The 11,611-nt window shown below is 39.4% G+C and overlaps 2 protein-coding genes across 8 annotated transcripts in view; one reads left to right on the forward strand and one right to left on the reverse strand.

Moving 5' to 3' along the window:
• nfkbiz (nuclear factor of kappa light polypeptide gene enhancer in B-cells inhibitor, zeta) overlaps nucleotides 1-9,104 on the forward strand; it is a 41,340-nt gene extending 32,236 nt beyond the window's left edge. For 2 of the 7 annotated variants that reach the window (XM_039607153.1, XM_039607152.1), the window contains exons 2-12: nucleotides 2,681-2,777; nucleotides 2,851-3,018; nucleotides 3,422-3,501; nucleotides 3,793-4,139; nucleotides 4,984-5,089; nucleotides 5,170-5,316; nucleotides 6,977-7,040; nucleotides 7,131-7,300; nucleotides 7,417-7,527; nucleotides 7,681-7,848; nucleotides 7,936-9,104. In XM_039607153.1, coding sequence (XP_039463087.1) covers nucleotides 2,943-3,018; nucleotides 3,422-3,501; nucleotides 3,793-4,139; nucleotides 4,984-5,089; nucleotides 5,170-5,316; nucleotides 6,977-7,040; nucleotides 7,131-7,300; nucleotides 7,417-7,527; nucleotides 7,681-7,848; nucleotides 7,936-7,974 — 1,308 coding nt within the window. In that variant the 5' untranslated portion in view covers nucleotides 2,681-2,777; nucleotides 2,851-2,942 and the 3' untranslated portion in view covers nucleotides 7,975-9,104. Of the gene's footprint in view, nucleotides 1-2,444; nucleotides 3,019-3,421; nucleotides 3,502-3,792; nucleotides 4,140-4,983; nucleotides 5,090-5,169; nucleotides 5,317-6,976; nucleotides 7,041-7,130; nucleotides 7,301-7,416; nucleotides 7,528-7,680; nucleotides 7,849-7,935 lie in introns of those variants that run through there. The other 5 variants (XM_039607155.1, XM_039607149.1, XM_039607154.1 and 2 more) reach the window with 5 other exon arrangements.
• On the reverse strand, nucleotides 8,915-11,517 carry jagn1b (jagunal homolog 1b). Its single transcript, XM_031729611.2, has 4 exons — nucleotides 11,363-11,517; nucleotides 10,678-10,775; nucleotides 9,642-9,714; nucleotides 8,915-9,563 (listed from the first exon to the last, which is right to left on the reverse strand). The coding sequence occupies exons 2-4, from the start codon at nucleotides 10,764-10,766 to the stop codon at nucleotides 9,174-9,176; spliced, it is 552 nt and encodes a 183-aa protein (XP_031585471.1). The 5' UTR covers nucleotides 10,767-10,775; nucleotides 11,363-11,517; the 3' UTR covers nucleotides 8,915-9,173.
• Between the last annotated feature and the right edge of the window lie 94 nt (nucleotides 11,518-11,611).

Below are 11,611 nucleotides of genomic sequence, written 5' to 3' on the forward strand. Positions count from 1 at the left end.
CTAAAAATGTAGTATTTATGCTTAATCATACTATTTCTATATATTTCTGCCAGGTCCCCAGGCAGCTAATCCTCTGTGAGGACTGATACATACAAATACATATCAGGGCCTGCACGGCTTCCCAGCCAGCCAATCATATCTGGGGTCTGCCCTTTCTTCTCTCGTCATATCTCAGCGACAGATGTACAAAGAGCAATGCAAATCACAGTCAAAGTACACGAAAGTACGCTGATTCACCCAGTACAAGAATTATGCTTCTAGTCCACCGAGTTTTTGAGTTACACGACGTTTTGTAACTGCAAAACGGCGTTTTCGCCTCTCACCGCAATCTGATTCTGACTGCTCATCACCCTGTTTTCCAGGCGCCGCTCTCTTTCCCAGTGGCGCAGTTGGTAATGACACAGGTCTGCAACCCAAAGGTCGTGGGTTCAATTACACCTTGGGCAACATGTGTTTTTTCCCTACAAATTAATACACTATCACAGACCACTAATTCATATTCATCATTTATTACAATTCTGCAACCTTTTATGATTTTACCAGCTTTTCTAACATGGACCTCAGATTCTTGTTAACACTCCATGGCACAAATACTGTTCCCTTTAGGCTGTGTGTGTGTGTGTGTGTGTGTGTGTGTGTGTGAGAGAGAGAGAGAGAGCAAGAGAGAGAGCCTTTTGATGGGAGCATCTTATTATATCACTTAAATTCAATATATTTAGACTGGTTGACTGAATTTGGTCCTGTGTGTGTCTCTCTGTGCATGTGTGTTTCCATATGTGCCCATATTTGTGATTGTGTGACTGTTATACTTTTTTGCTGATTTTTTTTTTTTTTTTTCAATTAACAATTAGATTTGAGGGACCCTTAGCATGTTCAGGATTTTTCCAGCTGTCCATTTTGCTTTTCCAATTTTTCTATAAGTTATTACTGTTGTGCTAAGTCATAGCATTTCTGCTGCTTTTCAGTATTTGTGCTAAATACAGGATTTCTGCTAAATCATACTATTTCTGCTATTTTATGAGATTTGTGCCAAATACAGCATTTCTGCTAAATCATATTATTTCTGCTATTTCATAAGATTTGTACTAAATATAGTGTTTCTGCCAAATATAGTATTTCTGCTTAATTATAGTATTTCTGCCATTTTATAGTATTTGTGCTAAAACATAGTATTTCTACTAAATGTAGTATTTATGCTTAATCATACTATTTGTATATATTTCTGCCAGGTCCCCAGGCAGCTAATCCTCTGTGAGGACTGATACATATAAAATTTACATATCAGGGCCTGCACGGCTTCCCAGCCAGCCAATCATATCTGAGGTCTGCAGTTTCTTCTCTCGTCATATCTCAGCGACAGATGTACAAAGAGCAATGCAAATCACAGTCAAAGTACACGAAAAGTACGCTGATTCACCCAGTACAAGAATTATGCTTCTAGTCCACCTAGTTTTTGAGTTACACGACGTTTTGTAACTCCAAAAACAGCGTTTTTTCGCCTGTCACCGCAATCTAATTCTGACTGCTCATCACCCTGTTTTCCAGGCACTCGCTCTCTTTCCCAGTGGCGCAGTTGGTAATGACACAGGTCTGCAACCCAAAGGTCGTGGGTTCAATTACACCTTGGGCAACATGTTTTTTTTCCCTACAAATTAATACACTATCACAGACCACTAATTCATACTCATCATTTATTACCATTCTGCAAACTTTTATGATTTTACCAGCTTTTCTAATATGGACCTCAGATTCTTGTTACTCCATGACACAAATACTGTTCCCTTTAGGCTCTGTGTGTGTGTGTGTGTGTATCAATATTTCTCCCATTTTAAAGTATTACTCCTCCATAATTGTATTTCTGTTAAATCAAAGTACTTTTACTACATCTTAGTACTTCTGCTCAATCATAGTATTTCTGCTAAATCATAGTATTTCTACTATATTATATTTTTCTTTCTAAATATAGCATTTCTGCTATATAATTGTATTACTGCTATGTTATAATATTTGTGCTAAACCAGAGTATTTCTGCTGAAACATAGTATTTCTGCCAAATGATAGTATTTCTGTCAAATTACAGTATTTGTGCTAAAACATAGTATTTATTTTAAAATTTCAATATTAATAGTAAATTACAGTGTCTCTGGTAAATTGCAGCATTTCTGCTATGTTGTACTGTTTTTCTAAATCATAGTATTTCTGTAATGTTTAAGAATGTTTCGCTAAATATATTCTTTCTGTTACCTTATACTGTTTCTCCTAAATTCTTGCATTTTTGAGAAGTTATCGTGTTTCTGCTAAGTTACAATATTTCTGCTAAGTTCTGCTATGCTATTGTATTTCTGCCAAGTATTATGTTTCCTCTAAGATATTGCAGTTCTGCTAAGTTACTACATTTTAGCAAAGTTCCTTTGCTTTTGCAAAGTTTTTACAAATTCTGCAACTTTTCAGCTTTTTCTGCTAGTTTCAGCAGACAGCTTCAGCATTACAGCATCCACACTGCATTTTCGCAGGAAATGCAAATTTTTCTAGTTTGCATATAAATTCGTTTTCAGTGTTTTTATCTCGACTTTTGCCTTGAGCTGCAAAGAAAAACTAGCAGAATTTAGCTGGATTTAGTTGGAATAAATGTTTTGCACTTATGCATAAAGTAAAACCTTTATTGTGAAATGCTTAACAGACACACCTCAGTAACCCTGTGTAGGAGGAAGTCAGTTGCGGGGCATTTTGTGCTGCAGTTGTTCCTTGTTTCTGATCCTGCGTTGACAAGCAAAAAGGTGAGCCAGCTGTACATGTTTCACTATCACACACCTGCTGTTTGTTTGTTTTTCATGAAATTTATTGTGATAGGCAGTTTACCCTCCAGGTTGTGTGTGTGGAGGGAGCAGCAGAGAAAACTGACAGAGAACGCTGGCTGAGAATCAGTGAATGACTCCGTAAACATGCTGGATTCTAGAGGGATTGAAATCTCAGGAGGCCAGACTCTGCTGGCCGCTCACTTCAGTTCGAGTTTCAGAGGTGAGTTTGTGTAATTTCAGTAATCGGATAACACATTCACCGCTCTGAAAAGTATGAAACTCTAACCTCACACATTGTTTTGCCTCCAAACACCTTATTCCACCTGTTTTCTTTTTGAGATTCACGGAACGGGGAAGTCAGACAAACTTGCGAATGTTAAATTAGTCGCACTGTTGACTTTGTGTGGCAGGCCTAAAGCACACCACATGACTAAATGCTTACCTAATCAACCGAGAGCTTTTATCGATAAATGAACTTTACTCCTTTACTGAATGCACTGTTTCCTATTTTTCACTGAAGAATAAATACCTGATGCTTTATGCGGTGGCATATATTTACAGTGAGTGAAAGACACAGTGTGTCTTTCATGTTCAGGCTAGTAAAACTTCTAATTTCCCTACAGGGTGCTCATTTGCTGATGTGAAGCCGCCACCGGTGAGAACCGTGAAGCAAATGCTAATGATGAAACGTAAAAATCTACAGGTACGGCCCCGAGCGCAAGTAGACCAGTAAAGTACAGAAAATAGAACAAATAGAAGGCTTAATCTGAACTCTTTATAAAGGTGCACATGAGCGTGTAAAGTCTCGAGTTATGGCAGTGCTTTGAGTTCCTCCAGTATGAGGAAGAATTCGCAAAATTCAGAGCCAAGTACAAGTTGTTGAGAAAAGTCTGCATGTAAAGGCAACCCAAATGAGGGTGTTTATTATGAATAATAACAAGTCAGTTATTAATATTCCTAGTAAAAGTTGACATTGATCCTCTTGTATTAACAGAACTGCTCACAGGACAACTACAATTTGGAGCACAAACGCATGTCTCCAAAATACGAAACTTCTCCCACTGGCGTGAATCATCATCAGTTAAGCCCTCCAGCGCCTGTCAGTCAAAATACCACCGCCCTGTTTCCAACTGCTGCTCCTGAAAATGCTCCAATGAAACAAGAGTTTCTCATAAATCAACAAATGCAGTACGGCTTCGAGTATCCACCCCTGCAGGAACAAAGGACCCCGTCTCCTGAAGCCAGGATGACCTTGTTTGAATGGCAAATACAGCAGGAGGCACGCAAAGTCGAAGGAATGTCCCTAGAGCAGCTGTCCATGCAGGACTCAGATGGTGACACGTATGTATGCATGAACGAAAGCATTACCCTGACCAGTGGTTACTTGAATAAAGATCAGTATCATAAAATTAGCAATTCCACCATAACTGGACAGCAATTCCCAATTAGGGCTGCTTGCAACTGCAGGTAATCCAAACACAATTACAACATAGCATGATGCAGATTTTTAGTAAACTGGTTTTTATGCAGTAACCTCTTAGCAAGTGAGCAAGGTGAGAAGATTAAATAGTAAACTAAAAAGTAGAGATACAATTATATGGGCAGACAGAGCTAGTTCAAAGTAAAAAGCTACATACATGGGTGAAAGTACTAAAAGTCAAGGCTGATCAGCTGAAACAGGCTAAAGTAACAGAACAGTGGAAGGCTAAATAGCGCGGTAAAGTCACAAAAATATGAAAATAAGATAATGGATCATTGATTTTTAAATAGCTAGATAAGCATATTGGGCCAAGAGTTTACAAAGACAAAAGAAAACAGTTGAAACGGATCAAAATATTCAAATGGTTGGGAAAAAGGATGATTAAATGGTTATAATATGCAAAGGTAATGGATAACAGGTTGGAGCGGAAAACAGGTAGAGAATAACTGACAGTCACAGGAACACTAGGTGAAAGTTGTTGGTTTTTTTAGGTTAAACAATTTAGCAAAAAAAAAAAGAAGGTGACAGAGGTGGAAATCATTGAGGAGCAAATGGAAAATAGCTCTAACAGGCCTACTTGGCTAAAAGTGCAGAATAATTATTAGAAATCACACAAATGTACAGTAAGCCTGACCCCAACACTGACACATGAACAGCATTTCTGTGGATTTCTGCTGCAGCTGACCTTTTTACTCCTTCCACCAGATTCCTTCACATAGCAGTAGCAAAAGGTCTGCGTGCTCTGGCTTATGTGCTCTCTGCAAAAATGGCCGGATCTGGCTTTCTGGACATTAAAGAACACAACGGGCAGGTAAAAACAATCAGTGGCTCGTGATTCATGGTGGTTTTCATACATCAAGACACATTAACCTGTAAGCTGTGTTTCCACAGAGCCCTCTCCAGATCGCGGTTGCCACCAATCAGTACTTAATTGTCCAAGACCTCATGGCTCACGGAGCTCAGGTCAACACGAGAGACTCCTGGGGCCGTGCTCCTTTGCATGTGTGTGCTGAGAAAGGCCACTATCTCACTTTGCAGGTAAGAAATCACTATCAGTATTTACCTGCCTACCTACCTACATATGTATATATATATTAAATGCTGATTAAAAGTTAAAGCATAAACTTAAAGTTGACCTCTTTAAGCTTCAAATATTCACTAATTTAATCTAAATTAAATCATTCTATTGCTAAGCAGCGCAAGATTATACTGTCTAGCAACTTTTCAGAGCATTGCTTTGGATCAACACAAAATTTTTAAGTTAGTTTTAAAAATTCTCAAACTTTAATTGCTGCTATCAAATACAAAGTGGCTATACAGTGTAGACATTTACCTAACAAGCAAAATTCCCTGCACTAATCCCTTTGGGATTGCATCAGAAGGGCATCTGGTGTTCTTGGTGACGCAAAAAACAAAAATATTTGTGGTTGTTTCTATAGCAACAACAGGCTTAAACACACAAGTTTAAGATCTAAAAAAGGTGATTGTTCAGAGCATAGTATTCCCATGATACAACAGTAGGACAAAGTAACAGCAGCCTTACTGTCCGTATCTCCTAGCGAGATGGGAGTGGCACACCTGTCTCACTATTGCCCCAATCCAGGGCGTGAAGCTCTGCTGGCAAATGACACCTTGTGAGTAAATGAGCCATGCCCATGGAAAACGGCTTTAGGTGATACCTGGGGATTGAGAAAGGCTGGCTAAACTCCAAACGCAGGATTCATTTCTTTTGTAAAACATAATTCAGCTTTCATAATACAGCCTGAAGGTTTTCACTGAAACCACAACACCAAGTCGTAAAGATGATGACAGTCTTGCCATGTTTAAGCGTCTCAGGGCCAGAATTGGGACAACTTTCCTCAATGGAGTGCTTACAAGCAGGGGAAACAAAACTTTCTGATTCTGAGCAGCAAAACCAGAGGGTTTAGTGTCAAAGAATTATCAAATGTCATGACCTAAACAGGAGACAGATGTCGGTGTAGATCAGTAATCTAGTGGTCATGGTAGGCGCTGAAATTGGCAACTAGACATTCTTCAGTTTTCAAAGCTGATGGGAGTCCCATATTTTTAACCCCTAGTGTGGTTTCTACCTTAGAGTGTGTCCTGAGAGTTGCTGACCCGTCCCATACATTGTTAAGAGTTAACAAGAGTTCTGCCATAAAGACAACATTTGACGTCCTCCCCTGTACCCCTATTGACGAGTTCTGACACTTCAGTATATATCATTAAATTCAAGGGTTACTCCTAGTAAGGTTTCTAGAGGTAAAGAGTTAAGGTTGCATGATAACAAACCCACTAAAGGTTTAACTAAAGAAGGCTCTTGGATGACAGGTCTTCAAGAACAAGAAATTCAGTTAGTCTTTAAGTCTTGTCTTGAAGACTATAAAAAAAAGAGGCCTTCATCTCAAGCCCTTAAGACAAGAGAGATACACAACTCATCTTGTTAATGTATAACATGCATATTGCTGAGAGTTAACGTGAAACACGTTGCCTGCTTCCTCAAATGTACCAAAGACCTTTGTCTTATCACATGGCGCCAAAATTAATAATAAACCCGGACTCTGATCCACGTTCCCTGCAACTGTGACAAATGTAGGCCAAATAACGTTTTGTCAGAATACAATTTTGTGTTGCAGTCATGCTTTTTTTGTCTAGTTGCATTAAGAATATTTTCTTAATCTCACTCATATTTCCGCAGAGCATCTGGAAGGCCTTAAAAGGAAATAGGGAACTGATCGATGTAGAAGTGTTCAGTTACGATGGTGAGTGTGTTTTTGTGTGACTGAAAACTTTAGGATGCTCAAATGCGTTTTTTGTGATTAAATTCTGTCATTTGTTTCTGTGTCTGGAAGGTTTGACTGCTCTTCATTTGGCCGTCTTGTCTCACAACACTGTTGTGAAGGACCTGAGGAACCTGCAAAATCCCTGCATATTCATGACCACAGAGCTGGGGCAGCGGAAGCGCATGTACTTGGAATGTATCAAGATTCTGCTGAACATGGGCGCCTCCTGTGGGACAAAGGTGAGTATTACCACTTCAGGGGAACATTTCAGCTAGCTTGGTCTTGCTCCACACCAAACTGCTCGGGTTTTCCTGTCTCTTGTGGTTTGGTTTAAGATACTTTTTAATCTCTCCAGGATCAGAAAAGTGGACGGACTTCTCTCCATATGGCTTGTGAGGAGGCAAATGTGGAGCTGCTGAGGATTTTTCTTGACCAGCCAACAATGCTGTCCATTGTAAATGTTAAGGTATGCCTGTTTCATGATAAACAATATATTTACGGTGGATTGCTGCCTTTTACAAGAAACCAGAGAGAAAGTTTCCCAGCTGTCACAGCTCCAACCTACGTCCATAAACACTACACAAACAGTAATATGTGGTGTTTTGTCCACTCCTTTCAGACGTTCAGTGGAAACACAGCGCTGCACATCGTCAGCTCTCTGGCCAATCACAATACTCAAGCCGAAGCGGTGAAGCTGCTTATGAGAAAGGGAGCCGATCCCGGGGTTAGGAACTTAGAAAATGAGCTGCCGTCTCAGCTGGTACCTGAAGGTCCTGCTGGGGAAAAGGTAAGGGTGCCACTTCACATACATGCTGGAGGAATCGCAGATGGCACTGTTTGCTGACTGAAATCTAATTTTATTTTTTTCCTGCAGGTGAGGCAGATCCTGAAAGGAAAACATGTTAATGCTTAAATAAAGCTGAAGAACACTGTCAGTCAGACAGTTGAGTATGATAAATATGATTTGCCAAACAAGGCAGATGGTGGTTGTTTCAGTGAAACATGTCGAGTTGTTCATTACAGTGTAATGCTTAAAAAAAAGAAAAAAGAAAAAAATTGTACTTATGTCAAATTTTTTTGTTACTTTTATCAAGTAGGATCAGTGTGATTATTCTCTACAGGTTTTTAGCGTTTAGAAAGGAATCTTGTTTTTTCTTTTGTTTTTTAATTTTTTAATATTTTAGCACCAAGTGAAATCCTTTTGTTAATGCAGTGGAAAATATTTACCCATCTCATCAAGAGATAGTACTTTGAAAGGTATCAAATGATTTTTTTTTTTTTTCCCTGGCATATTGAGCCAAAATGTAACAAGTGGTGCATCCCTAATCAAATCTACACTTAATTTTGTAAGTTTAAATCTTTGTAAGAGTTCTGATCTTAAATATCTAATGTTTTGATAATGATGTGCAAAATGTTATGTGGGGAAAAAAAAAACACTGAACCAACTTTTTTTCTAACTATGTAATTACACTAATGTGTTGTTTTTGTCTTCATGACTGTGTTATTGTAAAGGTAACTATTGTGATGTGTGAATTGTCTTGTTTTACATTTTTAGTTAAGTTTCAACTTTATCGTTGTAAATAGGAGGGGTGATACAGAATTCTGGGACTCTGCCTCATATACTTAATTTGGGCAATCATCTGTTAATGTCTTATGTGTGTCTGCAACACACTGTGGGAAAACCTCCAACTCCAACTTTGATTTAATTTTGGAGAACTGGACGAAGTCACCTGGAGGAATATGTGGCTAATATGGTGGCGAATCCCAGAATATTTACCACAATTTCTAATTTTTTAAACATTTTTTTTAATGTTACTGCATGTGATTTGCGTTTTCTCAGTACTTAAAAGTAATGAAGTACACAAAGCATTTTATAGTTTGTTGCTGTTAATGATGAAATGTCAGAAATCCTGTACAGAGGGGAAGGTGACGGTTACAATCTGTCCAAGAACTGATTTTCTTCAAACAATGATGTAATCACTGTCAAATATAAATATAGAAAAAAACAAGCTGGACAACAATAAAGTCTCTTGGTCTTAGCAATTCGGCTCTAAGATCCTCTTTGTCCTTCAAACTAGTTGACCTTGGAGTTTAAGCATGCTTCAGCTGAATTTATTTCTTCTTCTTCTCCTGTGTGGTGGTGAACCACTGGTCCAGCAGCTTCTTACTATAGTAGATCTGCCAGCCGTGAACCTGCACGGCGATTACGATCACCAGGTACATGACTGACACGGCACTGAAGCCGAAAATGAAACGGTATGATTTGCCGTGGCGATAGAGCTGCTGAGCCACGGGGAACATCTCCATGCTGCCGTAGATCAGTGGCGCCACGCAAAAGAGCCCGGCGCTGATCATGGAGATGACCAGGTAGCTGATGTTGTTACGGGGCAGTGCCAAGAAGCTGAAGACTGTGGGTATTATGCTCAGTAAGTAGGGGTACTCCCACTGGTATGGAGAGGCCACCACCTTGTGGGACACCAGGTTCAGCTGGCTTACCGTCACCTGAGAAAGAAATGAAAACAGTCTGTGTGGCTCAACTTTTACAGAACGTAAAACATGCTTCTCCACAAGAATGCTTACCTGAGCTGCCATCAGCACCCAGATCAGCAGATGGAAAATGTTGAGCTTACGGATTTCAGACTTCAAGGCAACACTGAACACAAAAAATAAAAGAAAGACCAATCAGACGTTAGATTTTAAATGACTCAAAATTTAGTGGATCAAGGTCTCCTATACACAGAAACCTTTACATAGCAACAAATAGCAATCACTATCTCAGTTAGAAGAATCTCTTAGATATAACTATGTACTTATTTAAGCAGGTCAATGCTTCTGATGTCTCAGAAACAGTACTTCTCAAAAGGCCGTGTTTGCTTGTCCATCCAGAAGGAGGATAAGCTTACGCAACTGCAAGAGGCCTGTGGGTCCATGATTCAAAAGAATCACGACTTCTCCTGCAGCATTACTCAGAATTTATTCAAGTTTACAATGATCACCTTGACCCACATTGTGCTCAGAGTCATATTTGTTGTTTTACAAATAAAAACCTGTGAAACAAGATGAGATAATGACCACATCCCGTCCCAGGTCAGACAGGATGTGCTGCGGAACTTTTTCTTTAAAGGTTGATCACTAATACATACAACCACTGCAGAATCATCAGTATCTCTGTATGAGGCATGACCTGGACTTGTACTGAAAGTCTGACATGTATGAGCTGAACAGGAATGGAGGCAGCAGTGTCCCCTTTGGAGCTTATGCACATCACCAAATTAGACAGGGCACCACCCTAATTAGATATACTACCTTGCCAAATGAGATACTACTGACATTCTGGTTTTAGAACAGCTGTACTGCTATTTTTAGCCTTTCAAATTAGTAGTTTAATACTTAAGAACAGTGAAGCTTGTTTTATTATTTGATTTGAATGATCAGGACTGTGCACTCAGTTAACACTCTGCAGTTTTTAAACCAATTAAAACTAAAGTGATTCCAGATAAACACTACAAATGTTTAACTACTTGGGCACTTGAAAATATTAAAAAAATAAAATAAAAATCATTCCTTAAGAGTTGGATTTGGGGATTATTGCTCATCTAATGGTAAATAAATGAACCTCATCTGGTAGTGAGAGGCGACCCGCTCCCGGTGCTGGAAGTCACTGCCATCTGTGCCCGTTGCTCTTGGACCAGCTCGAGAAGCCATGATGGATATCTGAAGGCAAAACATGTCAGGTTTAACATCATCTAATGTCCAAGTACACATCAGTAAGACAGTCATTTCCAGCAATGAGCTGACTGCTCAGTCAGTCGTGCAGCACTTGCTCAATCTGACCAGTAAATGTGATGACAGGAAAGGCAATACTGTTATGCTTATATTTTACACTTTAAAAGCTTCACGTTTGCGTTTGTAGAAGTGGGAACGCTTTAAAATGAGGGTGGAAGGGGACTTTGCTGTTATTAAATCACGGCATACAGGTGTTTAATTCATTAGTTATCTGCTATTGCTGATGATGTGGCACGGGAAGCGTTTACGCGTAAGCTCCTGTTTCCCACTCTGCCTGTCAGCTTAAATGTATCAGAAGATGTTTCGTTTTTACTTCAGCTGCCATGACTTATGTCGATAAGTTGAGTTACAAATGGTTTGGAGATGGCTAGGCTAGCAAGCTAATGCCTGTGAGTGGTTAACTGCTACTGTAGGTCAAACAAAGGTAGTGTTAGCGAGAGATAAATACGAGTCAGACCACAGATAATGGCGTTATGTCGTCGGTGCAGACATCTGATATATATCACGGCACTTACCTTTTATTTTCTTCTACAGAATAAAAGCATTTAACCGTTAAAGCGCTGGTTAACAACGGCTACAGAGCAGCTAGCTGACCAGCTTCATACAAGGAAACCGGGATGATGTACAAACAGAATGTATGACGTGTCAAACTCTGATTGGTCTCTATCTTTCTTTTTGCTCCCCCCTTTCCTGTCATATGTTAACCATTTAATTCCTCTGATAAGCAGATTGCATTTCTCTGGATGATCTGATGGCAACACACT

Source organism: Oreochromis aureus, linkage group 23 (assembly GCF_013358895.1).
Source record: "Oreochromis aureus strain Israel breed Guangdong linkage group 23, ZZ_aureus, whole genome shotgun sequence".
NCBI lineage: Eukaryota > Metazoa > Chordata > Actinopteri > Cichliformes > Cichlidae > Oreochromis > Oreochromis aureus.

Coding starts and splice junctions, on each gene's coding strand:
- jagn1b (XM_031729611.2), bottom strand. CDS start 10,766: ATGGCTTCTCGAGCTGGTCCAAGAGCAACGGGCACAGATGGCAGTGAC. Junction 9,715..10,677: donor GCCTCTCACTACCAGATGAG/GTTCATTTATTT, acceptor TTTTGTGTTCAG/TGTTGCCTTGAAGTCTGAAA. Junction 9,564..9,641: donor GGGTGCTGATGGCAGCTCAG/GTAAGCATTCTT, acceptor TTTCTTTCTCAG/GTGACGGTAAGCCAGCTGAA.